Genomic DNA, 25100 nt, shown 5'->3' on the forward strand with positions numbered 1-25100 from the left:
GTATGCACATGTACATGCACGTGCATTTAAATATTCACACAGATGCATATGCCCACATGTACACACACACACAAAGCCACTTAGGGAGGACTGGTTTATGCATTAAGGATTAATGTTAGACACAGAGATATCTTTATGTAAGGGATGCACTTGACAAAAGTATTCCCTAAGGACATTTCCCAGAGCCAGTTCATTCATTCTTGCCCACAGACCTTGCACATACAGCTACCTACAAATGACTGAGCAGGCATTGTGCGAGATGCATGTGCCTGGGAGGCTGGATGAGGCAAGAGGGTGTTTGCTGGCAAGAAGGAACCATGCTCAACAGTCAGCCTGCTGTCTAAGCTGTGCTTGGGGCTCCCCTCCTAGGGCATGTAGCAATAGAGCCGCTCACCAACCCCATTCCTCCCACGCATGTGCCCTTGCTCACCTCTGTGAAGAATCCCGCAATCCCCGCTTGGCATGAACCATGCTCCTCCCCATATTTCTTCTTGTATTCTGCATGGGAGAAGGCAACAAAACAAACCACAATCATCCTTGGCATGGCCCATGCTCTCCACCTGAGCCATATGCATTGCTGCATGTGCAGCCTCAAGGGACACCAGCACCAAAGCTCCTGGGTTTCACTGATGGATCTGCCACTGATGTGGACTATGGCAGCATTCTCACGTCACAGGGAGAGCAAGAGGCCTGAAACCAGGGTGGGATATCCACGCTGGCGCCTAGAGAACCACAAAATGAACATTACCACAGTAATTTGATGATAATAGCAGCAGCTTCACCCTGCCAAATGTTCATTGGCAGACGCTCTTATCTCCAGCAGCTAGATCCATGCAGCTGGGAAGGAGAGGAGTGAAAGGCGATGCCCAATGCCTGTTTAACCCCTAGGCTCATCATTTCCTCCCAGGAGGACAGTCACCAAAGGTTCCATAAATGTTTCTGTTGAAGGGGTGCTTTGGGACACTAGGGGTGCTTTGGGACACTAGTCCCAGAAGGGCAACAGGGAGTGAGGAAATAGCATTGCATTTCAAGTGATGAGAAAGCAATCTCATGTGAGCGATGCTTAGATGTGCTGCTTTACACGGCCACCTGCTCAAAGCTCTCAGTTCACAGGCAAACCAGCCAGCATCACTATAGTTAAGAAGCAATTGTTCTCCCTACCAAACCTGAGGAATTTTTCCCTTATCTTCATGCAGAAGAGGAAAAAAAAAAAAAAATTTTTAGAAACACATTAAATTTGGGGTAGGAATGGAGAGATGGGGGAGGGAGAAAAAGAAAAATAGAAAAAAGAAAATCCCTTGTCACCCTGCCTTAATCCAAACATTTTCAGTTTAGAAGCATTTGAAACTTAGAGCTGGATGAGAAACTTCACAGGTTGGGTTTTGGTTTTTTTTCAGAGCACTACTTCTATATATTTACCATACTAATAAGTGCCCAGCTTCAGCATATTGACACTTTCTGTATATTACAGTAATTCAGGCTCCAAGAACATTCACCATATACCCTGGTAATTGCGATTTTTTTAAGTAAGCACCATTAACTCATTGGTAAATTACACAAATTTCAGGAATTCATTATAAACTGCCTTCTCACAGAACTTTTTCAAAACATTGTATGTACATATACACACACACACACATATATATATGCATACATACAGACACAGAGCACTCCCCCTTTATATGTTAATTATAGTCTTTTCCTAACATCATAAAGACGCTCAGATCTTTAGGAATTTGCTGAGGTCATATCAGTTGCATAGGGAGAGGTTTAATTGGCAATATCATGCAGAACAGTGACTTGATCCACAAATTACAGCCCAAATGCCTAACAACCTTGGCCAAGGCTGGGTCATGCCAAAGCCTATGCACGTCCCAGCAGGCCAGGAGGGTCAGAGGCACACTTGAGCTTCCTAGCAGGAATGCACAACAGTTTCACTGAGAATTGATGCTCATATTTGTTCATGGCTATTCATAAAGTGCTGGGGCTCTGAATTGCTAGCTGTCCACATCTAGTCTCTCACAGAGCCAGGCACTCCTTGCCTGGGAAATAAAATATTTGTTTATTGATATGAACATTTTTCTATTCAGAGCCAAGGAGATGAGGTTTCTCCCTTTGGCATTTCCTGAAAAATAATGCTATGCATGTACTAAAGGCCCTGCTGTCGCTACAGCTGGATTCCCACCCTTGCAAAGGATGAAATGCAGCAAGCTCCACATCTGACCTATTCAGAGGCTTTCACTTCCAGCCAAGGTTTCCCCTTTACATGATGTATTGACATGTGACCAGACCTTGCCTCTTCCTGATTTTGCATTCAGCACACTATAATTCCCATGTGCTTGTAATCTGAAACAAAACGCCGCTAGCCACTGTAGCTCTGGAGTTCTGGAAGTATCCTTCTGCCTTGCCTCCTACCAAGTTTAGAGTTTTGTCATGCCAGAGCTTGAGGCTTTAGAGACTACCTTCCTAAAGCCCAATTTACAGCAGATATATTTTTATTTATTTTATTTTAACAGAAGTCTAGGGAGGCTTCAGCCGATGCTTAGGCAGCACAAGCAAGCACCATGCCCTGCCTGAAAAGCCACCCCAGGGCCACACAGCCTAGGCTGACCCAGCTTGCCAGCAAGAATACCAGCACCCACTGTCCCTCTAGGCACCAAAGGCTGTAGTTCCTGCTAAATCTTGCTCAGTCCAGGGCACTGATTCTTAAAAACCAAATAAGCCCCTTATCTGCCCCTTATCTTTCTGAGACCAATGGCATGAGGTCTAACAAGGCCAAATGCCAGGTCCTGCACTTGGGGCTCCTGCACCCTATGCAGCTACAGACTAGGAGAACTCTGGCTGGAAAGCTGCCCAGAGGAGAAGGACCTGGGGGTGTTGGTTGACAGCCGACTGAACGTGAGCCAGCAGTGTGCCCAGGTGGCCAAGAAGGCCAATGGCATCTTGGCTTGTATCAGAAACGGTGTGACCAGCAGGTCCAGGGAGGTTATTCTCCCTCTGTACTCGGCACTGGTGAGACTGCACCTCGAATACTGTGTTCAGTTCTGGGCCCCTCGCCACAAGAAGGATGTTGAGGCTCTGGAACGAGTCCAGAGAAGAGCAATGAAGCTGGTGAGGGGGCTGGAGAACAGGCCTTATGAGGAATGGCTGAGAGAGCTGGGGTTGTTTAGCCTGGAGAAGAGGAGGCTGAGGGGAGACCTCATTGCTCTCTATAACTACCTGAAAGGAGGTTGTAGAGAGGAGGGTGCTGGCCTCTTCTCCCAAGTGACAGGGGACAAGATGAGAGGGAATGGCCTCAAGCTCCACCAGAGAAGGTTCAGGAAAAAAGTTTTCACGGAAAGGGTCATTGGGCACTGGAACAGGCTGCCCAGGGAGCTGGTTGATTCACCTTCCCTGGAGGTGTTTAAGGCACGGGTGGACGAGGTGCTGAGGGGCATGGTTTAGTGATTGATAGGAATGGTTGAATTCAATGATCCAGTGGGTCTTTTCCAACCTAGCGATTCTGTGATTCTGCAAGGCAAGATGACTTCTTACACATCTCTTCCTTGATGGCTGTCTGTCAGGCCCATAAATCAACCAGTACAAGTGGGCCACACTAACAGCCTAATGTTTTTTAAACGTAGGATGTCCTTATAAAGTTGTATGATGCTTGGTTCACGGTTTCTTTAAGTGCCTCCTGCAAAAAATACACAGCCCAATTTTCTTCAAAATAAAAGGGGAAAATTGCCACAGGATATTTAACTGTGCAGTGAAAGATTTAGGTCAGGTGAATTACAAGGGATTAAGGCTTTAAAAGAAGGTAGATTTAAATTAGATATAAGGAAAAAATCTTTACTATGAGGGTGATAAGGCACTGGAACAGGTTGCTCAGAGAACCTGTGGATGCAGCACCCCAGGAGGTGATTAAGGCCAGGCCGGATGATGTTTTGAGCAACCTGGTCTAGTGGGAGGTGTCCCCTCCCCTGGCAGAGGGGCTGGAACTGAATGAACTTTGAGGTCCCTTCCAACTCAAACCATTCTATGATTCTATCAATGATGACATAGTCACAGGCAATGCCTCAGAGCAGGCTGGAAGGCAAATACAACTTGTTTCTTACTTTGGACTTCCAAATTTCTTGTTCTTTCCTTTTATAAACAGGCTTTCCAGATTTATTTTTTTTTCCACAATTCAGGATCAAAAGCCTCAAACATAATGGCAGCTTCCCCACACCAATCCAGCCACCTGAGAGGCTCTGTCCACGCACTCCTGCAGGTGTGAGCAATCCAGCTTGCATGAGACATCAGCTGAATTCAGCTACAAAAGAAAACCAAGGGCGTAAAAAACCCTAGGATGGCAGAAGGTACAGTAGTGGCTTAGCAATGGAACAAGGCAGCTATTGAAGGGTGGTAGATGGATCCATAGCTTCTTGTGGCTGTGTTTAACAAATATGTAAAATTGCTTCATTTTTTTTGCTAAACAGAGGATTTTCTTCTGATAAAAGAATATATGCACAAAAAATAAACCATTTCTCCAATCAAGTTAAAAAGCATCCTGAATCCACAACATTGTTTTATTATCATACAATTTTACCTACTTAAAAAAAAACATTACTTGAAACAAAAGCCCCAGCATCAGAGGAAACAACATAGCTGATTTTCATCAGCAATGCAAGTATTAGAAATGGAATAGAAACAAAGACATCACTGTTTTCATTGTCAGGCAATGAAAAAACAATTATTCTTTAAACATACCAAATTATTATTAACAGCAATGCATAAGGAATGGGAAAGAAATGGTGGTTTAAACGCTTGTACAATAAGCTGAGTTGGAACACTTTCACAGACTTGTTCATGGCTTTCTGTGATGTTCAGCGTTTACCAAGTCACTTATTTTGCCACTACTACTTGCTCAAACTAATGGCCCTACATTTCACTTAACTAACTTTGGTTGTAACAGTAGATAGATGGGATTGCAACATTTCTAGTATATTCAGTGTTTGGATATAACCAGTACTGCTGTAAACTGAAGAGGAGACATCAAAACATTTTGACTTGAATAAATAGTTGACAATACTTCTCTTGAAAAAAATACAGCTTACAGGAGAAGAAATGGATTTGTTACAGTAGTGAGGCATTACACACAGCAATTATGCAAACCAATGACCAGTCTTCATCCCTACAGGTATCAAGCCTCCATCATTTCAGTTTGAGACCCGAGTACATCACACATATTGATTAAACTGTTTTCCCAACACCTTTGAGAGAAATCTGCTTCAGTGATGTTTTGGAAGAGGAAAGTAAAACACAGAGGCCCAAACAACTCAGACATTAAGGCTATTTGAGCATTTAAAGCTCTGCTGACACAGCAGAAATCACTACCATGTTTCGGGGAGGGGGATCCGGACAGTCCTCCTCAGGGAACCAGGAATCCAGCCAAGACAGACTGCGGGCTCCTGTGCTGCAATATAATCCTTTCAGTACAAAAACATCCCTCCTCATTGGCCCACCTAACTCTGATCTGCAGCAGTGTACCCCCATTCCATGTCCAAGCAGTGCTCCTTTCCACCCATACACCCATGGTCACCGGCTAGCACAGCCCCTGATCCTGGACAGTTGCATCCCAGTCCCACAGACTTCTGCCTTCTCCCCAGAGTAGATCTGGTTCTCCTGAGCACTGGATGAGCCCAAAAGGCATGAAAACCAAGCTTCTACCTCCTCTCCACTTCAGTGCACAGCAGTGACACCAGTCACTTCTACAAAACTGCCATCCATCCACCCACCAATGCAGTGAAACAATAAACCATCAGGAAACTGTGCAGTTACTGTGTCAGCTCAAAGATTTTGCACACCTGAATAGCAATATTTGCATGAGGTTTATACATTGCATACAGTGAATTCAATAGTTTCCACATAGCCCCAGGCAATAACTGCTGTCATGAACAGATCCTTTGTTCTTACACTACTTTATTGTTCTTTCTCATCTGCCCGCAGACTGCTGTGCACCTCCAATTACACAGACCGCAAACCACTAAACTAACTGCTGTGGTAACAGCTGATAGCAAAGCAGTAAGAGGAATCTGAGTCTGGAAGAGGTGGCTGCCTCTGCGACTTTGAAGATGTGCCATGACAAATACATAAAGCAAAAAAAAAAAAAAAAAGGGAAGAAAAAGATGCTAGTGTTTTATAGCCATGATGTTGTCAGGTTATAAGAGAAGTAAGGCTGAGAAAGAAGTAATTTGATAAAACAATATAAAACCAAAAAGGGTAAGCAGTGATGTGTAATGACTCTGAAAGCAAATCACAGAATCATAGAACAATCAGGTTGGAAGAGACCCACTGGATCATCGAGTCCAACCATTCCTATCAAACCTCTTCTCTGAGCAAACCTCTCTAAAAGTCTCTAAGCAAACTTCAAGGCCTTAACGCAGAATAAGCTCCACGGTACAATAAAATTCTCTGTACTTCCATATGTGAAGATGGTAGAAAACAGACAGTTACAATAAAGCGTCATTTGCCCTGGAAATCTCTTCCTTCAGCATCTCACTATGCTAGAAAGAAACAGTAGCAATCTTTCTGATCTAGCATTGTGGTACAGGGTTTATACCACAAAGCAGGGATGTTTTCATGGCTCCCAGAAAACCAAATGCAGTCTGGACCCCGTGGGAAAATTTGCTTATCCCTTTGGATACAAAGCATGTGAGCATGTGCTGTTCCTCTTACTTACAAACCAAAGCGTCCATCAGTCTCCCCCACCAACTACTACAGAAGAGAAGTAGGAAACCATCCCAGCTCTCCCCATCAGCTAGGCCGCTTCTTGCAGTAGACGTGGCCACCCTTCTTTGCAAACTGAGGAATAAAGAGGGAATGAGGAGGCAGATCCCTTTTTTTTTTTGAAAGGCCCTTAAAATTATGGGAAAAATAACCAAGTGAAAGCACTGCCTGGAATACTGTGGCTCCATACGCCAGCTATACCACAAAGGACATCCAGCTCATAAAAACCAGATTAGTTCCTACTCAGAGAGATTGCATTTAACTATTAGGCTTGCTGCTGCTCTCATTAGCTCTCAATCACTTCCAGACTTCTGTCAGCCATTCCAGGGAAATCAGACAAGAATAAGATGGATTGAGACTACTATGTTGTTGTACCACTACCATCCAGTCAGGAAATTTCCACTTCCTCCTTTGTCTTTAATTATTAAGTCTGCTTTATGTGGCGAGAAAACATATTGTATGCACTAAGTATGCCTTTCCCAGGGTCAGACTCTGCTGCTTTTGTGGCAGAAGACTTTTGTTATACAAGGTAATAATCCATCTTGAGGTGGCCACTGAGGCTCTTGGTATAGCAGCACTTCAGCTGCATTATGCAGTGTGTTTATTGCCCCTATCAGACTCCAACCTGCTCTTTGTGATGTTCCTCAGTGTCAGTGGAGAAGAATGTCCTCTTTTGCTTCCAGAAAGTGAAGGAAAAAAGTTACAAGGATGACTGCAATCTTATTTCACAGCAAACCTCAAACACCTAATCCCTCTGTGTGACGTACCACAGCTATCTCCCTTTTTGAGCTTGTTTTATTGAATCCTAAAAGATACAGGAGTAAACAAATTTAGCCATCCCTCATGATACTTTTGTGATTTCACGTCTGATGTGGGAGAGGGGGGTAGGAGGGGGAAGGAGAAGTCAGTCCCAAGCCTCTAATTTTCACTAGCATGGAATGAAATTAAGCCAACATCATACTGCACCAGTCCTGCCAAATTTCCACTGGCTGCTCTGTGTGTACTAGGCCCACACATTTCTATTTTCTAGCAATTCCTGGCAAATATCCTGTCAGATTAGCAGCAGTTTTACTCCAAAGACATGACGCATATAAAAACACAAGTGGTTCATCTCTTCCAGAAACCACCTCCCTGCCACAGCTTCAGGCACGCTGTCTTTAAGGCAGTGCAGGAGCAGCAACAAAGGTTCAGAGGGAGCCCTGGCAGTGTGTCCATCTGTGCACAAAGTTAATATCAGTTAATACCAGATTATTTGTAGTGCATCACCTCAGTGTCAGGTCTTATCCTTAGTTTGCTGACAAGAACAAGGAAATAAATAAATAAATACAGTAGGACTGTGCTCATGACAGGAGCAGAGCAGCTGGCATGACTGGGCCAAGAGACGCAACATCCCTCACATTTCAAATAATGACCAGTTTCAGGGCTGGAGAACGCTCAAGGCATGAGTGCATGCTGTCCCCAGAAAGTGTGTGGGTTTGTGGTGGCAGGCCCCTGAGCAAAGCCCAGAGGGAGGCGAGGAGCCTCAGTAGAAAGAGAGGCCATGAAGTTGACTCAGCTCTGTCACAGAGCTGGTTTCACAGGCTGCTGAGCTGGGACACATCTGCTTGCCAGCAGTGAAGAAGTTTGCTGGGATGTCCACTGCCTTATCCCTCTCCCACTTACTAATGTAAGCAGCAAGTCTGCCAGTAGCTGCTGACAACTTGGGAAGGAGTGGTAATGAATAAAAGCAAATAAATAAACAAAATCAAAGTCTTGCCCAGAAGAAACCTCTCTGCACCTTGTCCTCTTAACTCCCACGCTTCCTCAGGCTCCTACAGATGAGAGGGGAAAGACAAAGCCCAGGACAGACAGGAGAAACCCAGAAGGCTTTTTCCCGAAGCATTCATCTGAAAGCCATGAAATCTTAGGAGATACCCTATCTTATTCATAATAACATACTCATGCCTCTGGTTTAGTTAATTGCACTTGGCTGAGGAGACACTGTCTTCTGAAGCCTTTAGGAAAGGAAACACGATACAAGAGCCTCACATGCACCAGAAAGGTGGAAAATCAAAATTATGACACTTGGGATTTGGAGCAAAACCAACAACCACCCACTGCTCAGAGCTGGAGCCCTCCCTCCCTGTGCCCCCCAAACACAGACCTTTAAAGGATCCAAACAGGGACCAAGACACCTTATGAAACCCAAACAAGTTTAATATAAATTGCTGCAGAAGTTCCCTGAAATAAGCAAGGTGTTAAGAAGCCCTTTCCCCATCCCCCTTCTAGTCCTCTGATAAATCAAAACATTTCCTTAAGACAGACAAATTGGTTCCAAACAGCAACATAATTGAGGATTTTTATTCTGTGCCACAGAGAGGCATGAAAGGCCAAGTTCAGACCAATACCTACTGATTTTTCACATAAGGGGGAGCGAAGTGTTGCCTCAAAAACAGAGTTTAGAAATCTATTATTCCTCTAGTAAAGTGCAATCACATGCAATAAGTCACAGACCCATTCAGTTATTCTGCCACTCTCCTGACTTCATACAAAACCCAACCCCTGCCCAAGGTGTGCCACAAGGCAGCCATACGTTGCCAAAAATAACAAAAGAAAGGAAGATATCAGTAGCAAGAGTTACTGTGGATGGTTTTGGAAACAAAGGGAAAACATGGCAGCTGTAAAACAAGAGCGCAGTGAGGGAGGTGAGCCCTGCTCCCAGCCTCCATGCTCCTTACCTTCATAGCAGGGCAAGAGCTTCTTCCCATTGGACTGCAAGTTGGGTGGAATGATATTGCAGAAACCATGGGGCAGGATGTACTCTGTCTCATAGTAGATGTTTTTCCAGCGGTGTGCACATGCCTAAACAGATATATAATATGTGTTACTGAGACAGAGTCACAGGAAAGCCCTCTGACCAAGGCAGAGCATGCATGAACAAGACCTCTCAACAGCACTTTCCCCCCATGACTCTATTGTCCTCTCCTTAAATCCCAGTCTTTCTGGATGAAGTGTTTTCTCACTTTTATCTTCTGCAGTTTGTGACACTGCCCGACCTGGCAGCTCAGCTCTCAGTCTTCATGGGTGCACGACTGGGAAAACAGCAGGTCTTGGAACCCATGCTGGACATTTCAAGTCTCTTACTGGGCAAGAATCCTCACAACCAGTAAAGCGTTTCTAAAGATACACTAATAGAACCCAGACAAACCAGAAAAGGGGAAGAACAGGAATAAAGACATTGAGAATACACACAAGAGGATCAGAAGGGATGCTAAGACTCAGAAGGTTTGTAAGACCATATTAGAAGTTTATCCCACCAGAGGATGCATGTGAGTCAAAGGCTTATCTCACTGGGAAAGGTGGCTTTGTTTCTGATGACAGCTGGGCTTTGCTGACTGATAATGAATTTAAGCGAAGATGCCAAAGATTCTGTAGCAACATCACTCAAGATGCAGATGAGCTGCAGAGATCAGTATGCCATCCCCTTTGCAGTGAAGAATAAGATCACTCTGCCATACAAGAGCTAAACAGACTCGCCAGGACAGACTGCTCAGTACAAGTGTCACACACAGGTATACATACAAGTGATGTGGAACCTGGCTCACACCTTCCCTGAACCCATTTGCTCCAAAAATTAACACTGCATTGCTGCTAGTCAAACCACAAGTTGTCTGATGCTCAGGGGTTAGCCGTAATAAAAGGACACAAAATGTGAAACAGCAAGGGCTTTGAACTTGAGCACATGCCAGGCTCTATCTCAAGCTGGTCTAAGCCACTGAAGTCAGCATCAACGTGACAATTTATATCCTTTAAGGCTTGGTCCCATGTGCACAAAGCAGCCTCTACACTACAAATCCTCTACTCCACATACTTTCAGCATTCCCCTTCATGATCCCCACATTTGACCCTATCCTCCCCAGATTAGGCACTCCCTTTCCCTCCCCTTTGTGCTATCCAACTTTTCTGCCTCAGCACCCCCAGCGCTGACCACATTGCCTGTAGGAGCATCTCAGTATTGATAAAAGCCTCATAAACCACGCACAGTTGTGTCACCTATCCAGTAAAGGACCTGGGAAGTCTATCAGCCAATGGTAAACTCAAAATTCAATCCAGCAGTCAATATAAGCCCCTTCCCATATACATAACCCCAGGAAGACATAAAAGGGTAATACAACTCCAATCTTTTAACTGAAAAAAAAGAGCAAAACCTAAGCTGTGCAATAGCCTACTCTGCTGTTAGCAGTGCTGCATTCAGAGTTTAATATTTATTGCTTTCCTAACTTCCACTACTCAGGGAGAAGCACGTTTCTCCTGAAGCTGGCTATCACAGAGGCATATCAAGGGACTCCAGTGGCCATGGAAAGCTCTGCACTGCACGATGCCAGCTGTCACCTGTGATGCGAAGGATGCTTTTGATAACACTCTGTTCAACAGCCAAATGAACGTGAGGAATATTGCAAAGAGCAGCTTTGGGGACTCCCTTATGCGCTTTAAGAAAGCTCAGTTATGGTTTTAATCCCTATGCACCACTCATTCAAAATTCAACAGCATCGCAAAACCAGCACATAAAACGTTTCTTTTTCAGAGTAACCAGGAAATAGTTTCTCTCCTGACAGATCTTTGCTACAAGCACAAAAATACATATGCACAGTCCTTTTAAAGACAGTACCAGAAAGATACATACCATTAAACAAAGTCGAGTCAACTCCAACTCCGGATATGAATTCAAACGGAAATAGTTCAAGAGTATTTCTTAAAATTATGGAAAGGTAAATAAAGGATTGTGATACTGTAAATTCCTTGACATGTTATATCTCGGAAACTGCAAGAGACTCACATAAATTAACCTACTAATCTCTCCCAAAGGACCACAAACAACAGAGTCAGGGAGAGCAGCAGCATTTCATCACAAGCAGGAGGCTTTTCTCAGGACTGAGGTGCAGAGGCCAAGATAGATAAAACAGTACACGAAGAAAAAATGTAGCTGCTGCTTCATAAGTAAATTCAAAATTAACTGGAGCTACGGGCTCAGTTCGGCAATTTTGGGCACACTTGCTTAATCTGTTAGGGTATGGGTTTTGTTTGGAGATAGCAGAGGCAGGGTGTGCTTTTTGGTTTGCCGAATTTTTCATATTTTTTTTTAAATGATCACTGTTCTGTAGTTTAATTATGCTGTGTATTCAGGCACTCTACAGTTTACCACTAACTGCCTGAGTGTGGGGACAGCTTGTAACTGTAGCTCCAAGAGGTGAGCTCCACCTCCCTATCTCAGCAGGGGCTTCCCCAGACTGCCCCTACACAGCTGCTGTATTTGACATATTCAGCAGTTCTTCTTTCTCCTTGAAATTCATTTCTCTGCAGCCAGGCAACCAGCAGATTTGTCTCTGTGCCACAGCAAAGCTCATCCACAGCTGCTTTTGGTTCTCCTGACTTCCCAAAAATGTTTAGTTTTATGTAGTCCCTGCATTATTCAGCATTGATGCTACCAAAGGTGGCTATAGTTTTTCTTCTTGATGACACCTCTGAAGTGATCTTGGGAACAGAGACAAGTCACCTGAATTTAATGCTGTGGAAAGGGGGGGGTTATGTGTTTTTTCCCTAAGCCGATTGCGAACAACTGACAGATTATACACCCTTTTTTAGATGCAAGCCATAAGAGGCCCCTGAACAATGCGGAAGCCACCAGCACACTTTGGTGCTCAGCAGCTGCTGGTGGGGCACGGGCTCCTGCTCTACCATGGAACAGCGGAGAAAGGATGAACCCTCAAAGCAAAATAAAACACTTACATGCAAAGCACATCGAGGTTTCTATTGATGGCAGACACTGCATTACTGCAATGTAATGAAGAAGTCATTTCAGAACTGGAGCCACTTTGCTCTTTTGCATATTGAACAGCAGCCACAAGCTTTGCATCATCGGAAAAGCAACACAAGAGACCCAGGACTCACTCCAGAGGCCAAGCACCCCACCTGAATGCATGGTCTTTCTACAGCTCTCTACTGACTTTTGAAGTCAGGGTCCAAACAAGGGACTTCTTGAATGTGCCACTGTCAGATCACTTCTGGTTTCCTCTTCCCTAGGAGGACTTTGGCTTTGCTGTAGCGATAGTTTTTTTTTACAGACACCAACACAATCACTAAATGTGCCACTAAGACAACTACTTAAAATGAAAAATAGCAAGACTTCATGGAAAAGAAACCCAGAATAATGACACAGGTATATAGGAAGAGCAAGACTGAAGGATGTGGCTTATCTCCAGATAGTAATGCACTGTCCTGGGCTCCTCTCCCAACAAAAGTAAAAGGAGGACTTTCACTGTTTTAGTCTGGAAAGAGCTGGCAAGCTCTGCTGTATTATTGCAGCACTTAAATTAATGCAAATATTGACTGATAGCATATTCAAGGACAGGAAACCACTGAACTGCAAACTCAGAGCTTTTTTTAGCTAATTTTACTACTTTACTTGTTTAAATCCTCATTGTTCAATGCTTTTCTACTTAGTCCATCACACAAACAAAACTTTGTTTCAGTAACATCCTGGCATATTATGAGCTCAAACACAATCCACTTGACCAAACATCAGCTTCAGCACTGCTACACACTCTTCACTTTCCCTACCACCTCTTTTCACTAAAGCTTGTGCTCTTATCAGGCACTTGAGGAAAGCTGATAAGACAGAAATTAAAGCCACTAAGCAGTTTCAAGGCAAAAGAAACAACTTCTTCCTAAAAGCCAAACTGTGGAACTAATTCCTCTGACACAGGACATCAAGAGTATGACTAGTTCATATGTGTTTAAAAAGCAACTTCTAATATCTACACACACAAAAAAACCTCATTCTAGGCTACTGAACACAAAGATACCATTCTGACTGAAATGAATACATAAAAGAGATGTAGTAAATAAAGCTGTAATGCCCGACAATATATACTGCACGTACTCATTAGTACTGGGTGTTGCTCACAAGAGTTAGCCAGTAATTTTGTTAAAAACCTAAAATTGACACACGTTCAGACATATCTTCTCAGAAGAATAGTTTCTCACAAGCACTTCAAAGACAACAGTATTTCAAAGATATCCTGATCTTTAAAACTCGAAGAGCACATGAATTAAATACCATCTGCATATGGGAAAGTCACAAATCTTTTTCACTAAAAAGGTATTTCAAAACAGAGAGTAACAATGCCCTGAAACAGCTAGGTGTTTTCCACCCATGAAGGAATCCATATGCCTTCATTCCAGGCTCTTGTCTACACACAGTTATGCACAGATGTTTCCTGAGTAGTTTAAGATACAGTACTTTGGCAATAAATATACGTCACAAAAATCAATAAGAATTAGACATTTAAACATCCTCGAACATCCAGACATGATCTACATGGCGAGGGCAATATAATCTTGTCAGAGGCCTGGTTTAGAACTTCCTTAAATCGGCATAACTTGTGGAGGCATTTCACCAGCTTAAGCTGCACCAGAATTAGCACACCACTAGCTGCGCATTTTACTTTAGCTACATTTTCCTTCATGTCCAAACTTTATACCCACTCAGCCCCAACCTAGAGCCCTCACAACCTGCCCACATCTCTGACCCTTGCAGCCTTCCCTCAGTCAGCAAGCAGCCAGCCCCAGCGTTGCTAGTTGTTCAGCTTTTATTCCCCCCCCATCAGCTTTCCTTTACTCTGCTGCTTTCACTTAGGTATTGTCTCACTAAACATCAGCTGCAATCTGCTCCCCTTTCAACAAAACCATACAACACCTCTATTCTTAAGATAACTATAATTTTGACAAAAATGTTTCAGCATCACCTTAAGCAATGTACGTGCTAGCTTCTGATAATGGGACAAGAATTTGTCTAGTTCAGGGCAATGACAGGAAAAGGGTGAGGATGCCGTGTCTTGACATAGCGTTATCCTGATCAGTAGTGATGCAGGACCCCAAGCATATATACATACCAGGATAACTCCCAGTACCTGAAGATGGCCTGAAGGGACTACAAAAAAGTTGGGGAGGGACTGTTTACAAAGGCTTGTAGTCACAGAATGAGGGGCAACGGGTATAAACTGGAGAGAGGCACATTTAGACTAGACATAAGGAGGAATTTCTTCACTATGAGAGAGTGGTGAGGCATTGGCACAGGTTGCCCAGGGAAGCTGTGGATGCCCCATTCCTGGAGGTGTTCAAGGCCAGGTTGGATGGGGCCTTGGGCAGCCTAGTCTAGTGGGAGGTGTCCCTGCCCATGGCAGGGGAGTTGGAAGTAGATGATCTTTAAGGCCCCTTCCAACCCAAACTGTTCTATCATTCTATATCCCCTGAAAACATGAATTAATTACACTGCACTTTTATCACGAATGCATTAATTTTGTGCTGTGCTGTACAGCACATTTTATTTATGCCCTTCTGTTTCCCCCTTCCTCCTCTAATGAAAAACACATCAAAAACATCCAAGAAAAGAAAAGCATCAGGCAGCCTCTGTAGGACTGGCAAGCTGTACACCGAAAGAGACTACTGGATAAAATACCACAGTACTATCACAGAAAGGTCTAAAAACCACCTGCCTGCCCTAGGGAAGTTGGGCTTGGGGCTCATTTGAACTCTAAGAAAAACACCTTTGAGTGAGGCATTTTGTCCACTTGCCTTACACAGGTGGTTGTCACAGTAACCACTGCAGGAGATCCCTGGCAACTTTGTGAAAGTTCAATACTACCTACCAAAGAAATCCCCTATCTCATTGTAAAGGTGGGGTCATACTGCAAGTTTCCAACTCCCAAAGAGCAGTGTTTAGAATTAGATTGTTGTCAGGGTTACTCTGGTATGAGCTTGAAATTTGCTTAGCACCTATACTACACACAACTATTTATTGCTTTTGGTTTTAATTTTGGTTAATATTCCTGCAGACAGACTCACTCAGGTAGACAGTCAGAACCCAACTGCAGATGTAAGCACAGACCACTATCGATCATAACATACTCAGGTACTTTAGAAACTTTTTGCCCAGCTCTCTGTAGAATTATTTTTTTTCCAGCACAGGAAATGTTGTTTTGCAAACATAAATTCCAAATCCTAAAGATCTGCATATATGCAAATCATATCTGCACTCCCTGACCTGTCCGTGTGGTAACCATATCAAAGACAACAAGGCCATCCATACACAAATAAGTAATGTCTACTCTCAGCTCTTCTGCCTTGTTAATGTAAAACTAACATACAGAAAGAAAAAAATACCACCAGAAAGACTCATCCTACATTTTTCATAGTAAGTTCTGACACACAACACGAACGCTCAGGGAATATGGATGCATACATATTCCCTACATAAATACAGGCAAATGACAAAAAGAACAGACTAGTAGGAACCTCCCTGACAAAGTTCTACTTATTCGATTCAAAAATTTAATCCCTGAGATTTAGCAGGAAGCCCTTGGGTGACACAAGTCAGGTATCACGCCTTTGAAGTCCTCCCTCTACAAATAAAGCTTTCTGCCTGGGGTTCACTTTTTCTTCCGCTTGAAGGAAGGAACTACAGAATTTGCTGCCTGTAAAGCTGGACTCCGTCAGTCACTGCCAAACACATTAATCCCAACGTGTTTAGCATTAGAGTCAGACAGCAGCAACACTTCTAATGAGATCAAATAAAAGACTGGACTTACCAGCACACTTCCACCAGCCTTTGGCTGCCTTGCCAGGCTCACGCCCATCCATTCATCATCTCTGTCTTCTTTGCAGGTCTTTCCGCAGAGTGTGCCCCGAGAATTGCCTACATAAAGAGTGAAAAAGCAGAAAGGCAATGAGGCATGAATTTTAAATACCTACCAAAAACCTCTACAAGAAAAGAGATTGTCTATCAACTATCAACCATCTGCCTGACAGCACTTTTTCCCCTCCCCTTCTTTAGTTTTTTCCCCTGACCATTAGTTCTTGTATGCATTAATCAGCATGATGCTCTTGCTCTTACTAGATGTCATACAAATAAATAGGGAAAAAAATCCACCTTTGTCTGGTTACTCACTGGAAAGAGCAAGCAGGGCCACTGGGAGGACACAGGCACCAGGTGGGAAGCTATTTTATAATGCTGACAAAAATAGGATACTTTTCCCATCAGTGCTCAGAATCAGTCAGGACTGGCTAACAAATTCCTCACGGTGTCCTGTGGCCTCTTTAAAGCTGTCAGGAGGATTGCTAGCCATTTGGGGCATGTTGAGTGGGGGGTTTTTTGTTTTCCCCTTTCACCCCTCAAGCATAATAACTACTCACCTCGCCCCATATCCAGTTCCGTACATCTTCTGTCAGGATTCGTATGGACTCGACATTTAAACACTGCTCCTGGGGTCTGAATGGAGGTGCTGTACTTAGATTCTGCCTTGGGAGCACCAACCAAGACCCTGAAAACCAAAAGCAAAATAGCAATTTATTAACTTCAGGAGAAAAGAAAAATTAGTAATAAACAACAAGATTCACACTGCTAAAGCTTCCTCAGCAAAAGGACTTTCTCCAGCAACCTTGCAAAATGACAACATTGACTCAAAAATGGAAAACACCACACACAAAGCATTTTCCTCCAGTGAAGCCACAAGTACTTTAACAAGTTAAATTTCCATTGGGATTGAAATACATTTAAAGCACCACCTTCCGCACCCCTAGAAGCATTCAGGAAAGTATTAAGACAGACAACAGCAGCTGCATCCACTTTACCTCAGTTTTAACTACATCCCTGTCAAACCAAGAACCTACAAGAGCTAATGCACACACCCATGAGAGGATGAAATGTGAACCTGTGTGCTCGCCAACCAGCCAAAAATTAATAAGCTTGTATAGAAACTCAAGGCACCCTAGTCTCAGAACACAACAAAAACACCCAAGCAACAACCCAGAATCAAATCTCTTCCACAATGCATTGCTATCAACCAATATTTATCACTACGGTTGTGATGACTCTACCTGGCCAAGTGAGAGATGGTGTCTCTGGGAAGCATCAATTCACAAGCTCTAACCATAGGGTTCATTAACACACCCTTGAAAGATTGTGAGCACTTTTTAATCACTTTTGTTACAATCCAGCAAACTGTTGAACAAGCTGGTAGCTGCACATGCCCTAACAGATACTTTCTGAGGAGGAAAGCAGAAGTATTAAGGGAGCCCTTTTACTGCCTCCTCATTAAAGGGATAATCTTTCTCACCTTGTTGTGAGCACAGATTTAGGCAAGGAGGGCAAGGAGGGAGATTAAGCTGGAGGAAGGCAGCTCTAAGGAGGGTAGTGGGAAGCACAAGGAAGTTTAGATTAAATTCTGCTGATACCCTTGCTCTGTGGGGCTGGGCAGAGCATCTGCATGTCACAAAATCCTCACTGATGTTAAGCGCAGGGCTGGAACTAAGGATGAGTGAAAGACTGAGCCTCCAGTGCTTCCATACATGTATTCCGCCTGCTACTTGGGAGGCAGCAGCTAGCCATGGAGACACTGTTCTTGTTTTACCCACTAAAGGGATAAAGAGCTACTAGTGCAAAGTCAATCCACACACAGCCCGTCCATAGCACAGATGGACAGCCCGTCGTAAGACCCAAAATGGAATCTTTCTCTGTTTTAAACAACTTCTCCTTCATCCTCTAATTTAAAGTTTCATCCCCAATCATCACCCATCATCACCATCCCAGTAAACACAGGGAGGTCTGAGGCTCAAGGCGTGTGCATGTCCAGGGTCAGCCTGATCCACCTGCAAGGGCTGTTCCTGCATGACAGTCCGGTCTACACTGAACTGCAGCATGTCTTCATGTCCTGCACACTTCACTTGCCACGGGATGTGACAAAATTGTCCTATGGTGCCTGGAAGTACATTTACTAAAAGAAGAGAAACCTCTACATTAAGTGACCATTTTCTCCGAAGTTTCATGAGCTGAACGGTATCATTTGGAGGCGTTTGATGGGGCTGCACTCTGCAACATACATCATGTTTTCACAAGTGAGAAGAATTAATGTCTAAAATACTTAAGTTGCTAAAACCTACAAAGCCTGCAAACACTGGGGAGCAAGCGAGTGCAAAGAAGCCTGAAATAACAGTGTCAAATGGAAATCCCACTAGGCAGGCGGCAGGCAGAAAAATTAAATGCCAATCATTTCATTTACACAGGCGATGAATGCATGTCATTCACTTATTGACATTCATGAGGTCTAACAAAAATAAATAATGGGGGATATTACTAGCTTAAGGAGTTATAAGTTCAAATTGCAAATGGCAAGAAACTGTTTCTATGACCTGTTATAACAATAAGAAAACGTAGGCTACATTGAACTCCAGTTTAAAAGAAGCTTTGCTCTAACCTAAGAAAAGCAAATATGATTCAGCAATTACAGCACAAGATACCATGTGTTGCAGAATGTGAGCTGGAGATGAAGAAGCCTAAATAACAAAGACTGTCCGTCTCTCTTTAAAAAAGATGAATGGGAAAAACTGATAATTAATTCTTTGAGAAGGCTACTGGCACAGATCATACTGCTGTCTTGAGCAAATATACTTTTCAAAAAGAAAATGTCTGTCGCCACTTCTTCATGTGGACTGAGCAGAGGGAAGCAGCCAATAAGGGCAACTGGTGACATGTGCCACAAGCAAATCTATTTTGGATTGTCCTGAATGTCCATACATTCAAATTTGAAATTTTACCTACTTCACACACTATGTCATCTTGGGATCTTGTCCCATTCTTTCGCTCTCGCACCCACACCCCAGCAGGTGCAAGATCTCCTGTTCCTTCTGGCATGGGTCCACACTCGACCCGGGCCTCAGATGGTCACCTTCAGGGAGATGAGAATTTTTCTGATTGTCCACATATTTTTATGTCTTTTCAAGTAGGTATTTGCCACTTACTTTGGTTTTATTCAAGATTTTGAGACTAGAATACTTTCTTTGTCAAGAAGGGAGTCCTCTACTCTTCCTTTATTTTCTGTATGCAACTACTTAACTGCTGAAAGAAAGTCACTCCTTTTAACTGTCATGAGACTATTCAACAGACCTGGACAGAAGATTCATCAAAGCAAAACAAACACTTGTTTGTATCTCCCCTACATAGTAAAACACCTTTGAAGTTTTTAGCTAGTTCTATGAAGCAACACTGCAACAGGTGTTTTTCTCTGGTACCATATCAGAACAGAAATGCATTTCAAAACAAAGCCTTAGAGTCTAATACAGTCTTCCTGCACCCCAGCACTGTGGAGTCTTGTCTGGCATAAACACAGAATATATATAAACACCTAGCAGAAGTACAACTTCTCCTACTATCATCACACAACCTTCCAACATAACCCAACTAGTTTAACCAGGTCTTATTTAAAATAGCCTAATTTTGTGGAATAGATTTCCAGCGCCACTACAGGACTTGGGTTGTCAGCAAGCAAGCACCAGCAGTTCCCTAGCTTTTTGCCAAAAGGCTTATAATGTAGGCAGTACACTTTGCAGAGATTATCAATGAGTGCCAGCTGTCACCACAACTGTAAAACTTTGCAAGAGGCTCTTAGGGTATTTGTGAGAAGCTGCATGAAGACATCTTGAAGGGGAAACTCCATCAAGAGAAACAGATTACTTCCCATTGAAAAATAGGGTCACTTTTGCTTGACATGCATAGAGCTCTGTGAACCAAGTACTTGGATCTAAACTGACACGAGGAGCAGCAGACAGAAAGGCTATATAACCTTCTTTTCTTGTATTCATACTGACACAGTAAAGGACAAATGTCCTCATCTGTATGGAGACAACTATAAAGCTGCATGGCCACGAGCCATCACATTGCAGGAGCCACAGCAGCCAATATATTAACGGATAAGAAGCTTTTTTGGCTACAGTGAAATCCACACCTCCTTAAAATTAGTTCCTGTGGAACAGTAACTGTCACTTCACTGGTGATTGACCCTCGGGACATAACAATTTCGAAATTAAGTGCTGCATTTAGCAGAAGGAACAGTAAACGAAAGTGTCGAGCTGACCGATGGCATGGAGAGATGCCAAGCACATTAAGCACCAGCCTACAGCATGCCAGCAGCGATTAGACAATCACAATTCAAGGACTGGGGAGTGTAGGTACCTCACCTCACTGCAATGTTAAGTGGCAGAGAAAAAAAGTCTTTAAATATCCTCGCATACCACAGCAGATTTCAAAAGCAGCACCAAAGGAAGAGGCATATCCCAGTTGAGTTTCTTCCCTTCAGGAAGATCTCTGTCACTTGCTAAGCTCTTGAAATAAAAGAAATATTTCATCCATGCAGAGCAAGAAGCAGAAGGGCTGTTATTTAGGTGCCAGATGGATGCCCTGTAACCAATAGCAGTAAGTCCAGGTTCCCCAAAATGCCACAGCAGTGTGTACAGCATCACTACATTGTTTATGGAACATGGCATCATTAACACAACACCCAGTTTCCATGGATCAGTCTGCTCCCACATCTTCCTTCTGGTTGCACACAAGTACATTATGCATTAAAAATATCCACCCATCAGCCTGAGATGCAGAACAGCCTTCACGTCTCAGTGGCAGCACAATACAGCCAAAGGAAAGAACGAACAGCACAGAAACAAGACTCATTTCTTATTGTAAAACTCACAGCAGGACACTATGCAACTAAACTGACTTCATAGCTTTTTCATGTCAGATCATGTTGCCAGAAAGGATAAAGTTGTCACTGTGGACTTGCTGGGGGTGTTAGTAAGAAGAGGACATGTGAAGGGGAAAGTAGAGAGATAAAGTATCATTCTATCATATAAAAGAAAGATCAGAGATGTCAGATTATTAACTTCTTTTAATTGGGGCAGAAAATGACATTTGTTTTTCTTAAACTGTCTGAAGGAAAGAAGAGAAAACAACATTCTTGAGTCTTTACTCCAAGCTTCAAAATTCTAGCCAGAGAACAGAAGCACTACAGCTTCTCTCTGCTCCACATGCAAGCAGCCACCTGGTTCCTTGCTCGGCTGAAAATGGCAATGATGGGGAACCGGGTAAATCTTCCAAGATTTAGTTATAAAACTCACTTAAGGAAGGAAAAGGAGACATTGTCAGAAATACAATAACCCCAGCACATCTGTGATGACGAAGTCTTCTTGAGACAAAAGCTGTGCAAAAACAACTCCTAAATGGCAGGGTCTTTGCAATTAACTATTTCAGACAGGTTAAAGGCACTGACCGACTCCACTGTTGCAGTGGAGGCTAAATACCCATGATCCACCAAAACCGTTGTGCCAAGGGCTGTGTGGTAGTCTGGCTATTTACATTTATCTGAAGTAGTATTTCAAACCAATTTGCCCCGCTTCTTTCCTCCTGCAAGAATATCTGGCTTATATAAGTCCTTAAGAATCACCAAACCCTAAACCGGTTTACTGAAAACTTGCAAACCTACAGTAGATAATATAGATGGGTGCCCCTGTGGTGTCAGAAAACAAACAGCTTAAACACTGAAGACACCATTTTAATACAAATCAATGACTATCTATCTATCTATCTATCTATATACACACACACCCCCCCCAGCGTATGTACAGGCTACTGAGAGTAACACACTTCAGCTAAGAAGTTCTCATGATCAGAAGTACATTAGGTAAATATCAGGCCTTCAGGCAATAAAGAGCAAGAAGCCCTGAACTATCACGACAACACTCTTAAATGCTTGAGAGCATATTAACACATTGAATAATTTCAGATAGGCAGGAGCCTATCAGCCTCAGATATGATCAGTCGCATTTTTGCAGGCTCACATAGTGCACAGCTCACCAGACAAGCCATGAATGCCCAAAATATCACTGTCTAAAGTTAGCTTGGTGTAACTACTGCCCACTGTAGTGGGTATGCCAAACCGACACAAGAAAACTGAAACTTTTAAGAGCAGAGAGATTCACCGCTACCCGTTGACCCTTAGGCTGTATACACACATTAAGAGAACAACTGTATACAGCAAACTAGAACAAAGGAGATTATAAAACCCAAGCTTTTTATCCCAGCCTCTGTCAGGCACAGGATTTGAAGCACCAGTGAAAATAAGCTCCCTAGTTCCACAATGAAGAAAGTTTTCCCATCAGGGGTGACAATCCCACTCTCATAATTTTTGACAGCCCAGAGCCAATACTGACCATATTAAGCTGCTGTTAACCCTTCTAGCTGTTAGGGTTAACATTTTATTTATTTAAAAACACTTATTGATCTTAGATACTTTTTGTTTCTGGGAGAAGAAGGTCCATTTGCAGAAAACTGGAGTTAGCATGAGTGGAGTTTTTACTTTTGATCACCAGACTTCTTGCAGAAACCTGCCTTCAGATAGATACCCAACACCGCTAGGCCAGCATCGTTTCCAAACCAAGTGGGATACCAGGGAGATGCTCCTCCCTAGTCATCCTCCCCTTAAAAAAAAAAAAAAAAGAGACAACTATCACACCAACAGGTGGTATCTGAAGATAATTCATGTTATTGATTAGAATGACAGACACCTCCACGAGTATCAACAAGTTACATGATTTTCACCCCACAGTACTCCACTAGATCAGCATTTCATTCACATCACTGTGAATCACCAGCACTTTGTGCTGAACACAAGCCACTTTCAGCCGTTGCATCCTGCGTTGGTTCCTGCCCCAAGTTAAGCCTCGCTTCAAACTGAGAGCTTTTCTTCTCCCAGAGCACTTCTCCTCTATGAAGTCTTCTGACGAACCCTTAAAAATGAATGCTCCGTGAAAGCCACTGTGCAGAAAGGCAGAGCATACAACTACTTGTGAACTAAAGAGCGTGAAAGAAATGCATTTTTAAAGAACTGGATGCCGGCATGAATACATTTATTTATATCACAGTGCACCACAGTTCCAACATCAACAGCTGAGTACTCGGGCCATATCTAAGTGTAAAAGATAAAGACAAGCTTTGTGGGCATTTACTGGCAGCGGTGGCTCCTACTCACATTAGGAGTGCACCAGATGACTTCCAATTAAGAGAAATCCGGTTTAATTGTAACAAAGAGCCTCTGACCCAGACAAGAGACAGGCTATGCTCCGAGGCTCTTTTCAGACAACAGGAAAAACAAGAAGCTTTGCCGGTTTGCACAATTTTTTGAGATGTAGACAAACTTTCTACCCTCGTCCGTTGTTTTTCTTCTTTTTAAATCACATCTCCGTTTCCTCTGGGGTTCCGGGCACGCAGAGGAGACGAACACCTCTCTGGGTTTGGAAGCGCTTCTCCCGTAGGGATTTTCCTCCTCGCAAGGCGCAGCACGGGGCGATCAGAGCTCTCGGTACCGAAGGCGCTGCCATCGCTGCTAACGTCTTCCCCATATAACACGGCATAAACTATCGTCTTTCCCACCCTGTAGGTTTTCTGCCAAGGAGATGCGCCGCTAAACACCTCTCCCAAGGAAGCGGGTGCCCAGCGCCGCTCCCCAGGGCTAAAACACAGCCCAGCGAGGGGAAAACACAGCCCAGCGCCGCCTCCAGCGCTCCACGGGGCGAAAGAGCAGGGAAAGAGCCGGGGAGGAGGCGCTGCTCCCGCTCCGGGGCAGGAGCAGGGGATAAAGAGCCGGGGTAAGAAGGAGCAGGGAAAAAGAGCCGGAGCAGAAGGAGCAAGGGAAAAGAGCCGGGGAAGGAGAGGTAGGGAAGAAGAGCCGGGGTATAAGGAGCAGGGAAAAAGTGCCGGGGTAGAAGGAACAGGGAAAAAGTGCCGGGGTAGAAGGAGCAGGGAAGAAGCCGGGGCAGAAGGAGCAGGGGAAAAGAGCCGGGGCGGAGGCGGTGCTCCCGCTCCAGGGCAGCGGGAGAGGCGGCTGCCGCAGGGGTACTCCGACCCCACCGCCTGCATCCCGCATCCTCCCCGCCCGCGGGGTGCGCGCTACTCACCACCGCGTGCTGTCGTGGTAGTGCTGCAGCACCGAGAACCCGAAAAAGGAGCCGCGGGGCCCCTGGAAAACCAGAGGGTGCCCCACGTCCACGTTGTAGCATCGCGCCAGGGCCGCCCACAGCAGCGCCCACAGCGCCCGCACCCCGCGTCGCCGCATCCCGCGAAGCCCCGGAGCCGCCGCCGAGAGCCCCGAGCCCCGAGTCCCGAGCGGCCGGGCCGGGCGCGGCGCTTTTGTGCCCGCCCCGCAGCTCCGAGCGGCTCCGCTGCGCCCCGCGGGGGATGCGCGCCCCGCGCCCCCTGCTGGCCGCGCCTCCTCACAGTCCCCCCCACCGCATACCTCCACCCGGTCCCCCCCATCGCATCCCTCCTCCCACCACACCACTCTCTGAACGGGACTCCGGTTGCTGCTCAGTCTCATTTTCCCCCGTTCCCCCCCGTTCCCACGGGTCCCTCCGGTTCTGTTTTGTTTCATCCAGTCTCTTCACACCAGAATAAGCAAGGCAGAATCACAGAATGGTTTGGGTTGGAAGGG

At 44.3% G+C, this 25100-nt stretch overlaps 1 protein-coding gene across 1 annotated transcript in view; it reads right to left on the bottom strand.

The window, feature by feature from the left end:
• ITGA9 (integrin subunit alpha 9) overlaps positions 1-24763 on the bottom strand; it is a 217543-nt gene extending 192780 nt beyond the window's left edge. The window contains exons 1-5 of the mRNA XM_069859822.1: positions 24568-24763; positions 16981-17108; positions 16377-16483; positions 9468-9591; positions 431-498 (exon numbers count right to left, since the gene is read on the bottom strand). Of these exons, the coding sequence (XP_069715923.1) occupies positions 431-498; positions 9468-9591; positions 16377-16483; positions 16981-17108; positions 24568-24725 (585 nt within the window). The 5' untranslated portion in view covers positions 24726-24763. The remainder of the gene's footprint in view (positions 1-430; positions 499-9467; positions 9592-16376; positions 16484-16980; positions 17109-24567) is intronic.
• Between the last annotated feature and the right edge of the window lie 337 nt (positions 24764-25100).

Source organism: Phaenicophaeus curvirostris, chromosome 6 (genome assembly GCF_032191515.1).
Source record: "Phaenicophaeus curvirostris isolate KB17595 chromosome 6, BPBGC_Pcur_1.0, whole genome shotgun sequence".
NCBI classification, from domain to species: Eukaryota; Metazoa; Chordata; class Aves; order Cuculiformes; family Cuculidae; genus Phaenicophaeus; species Phaenicophaeus curvirostris.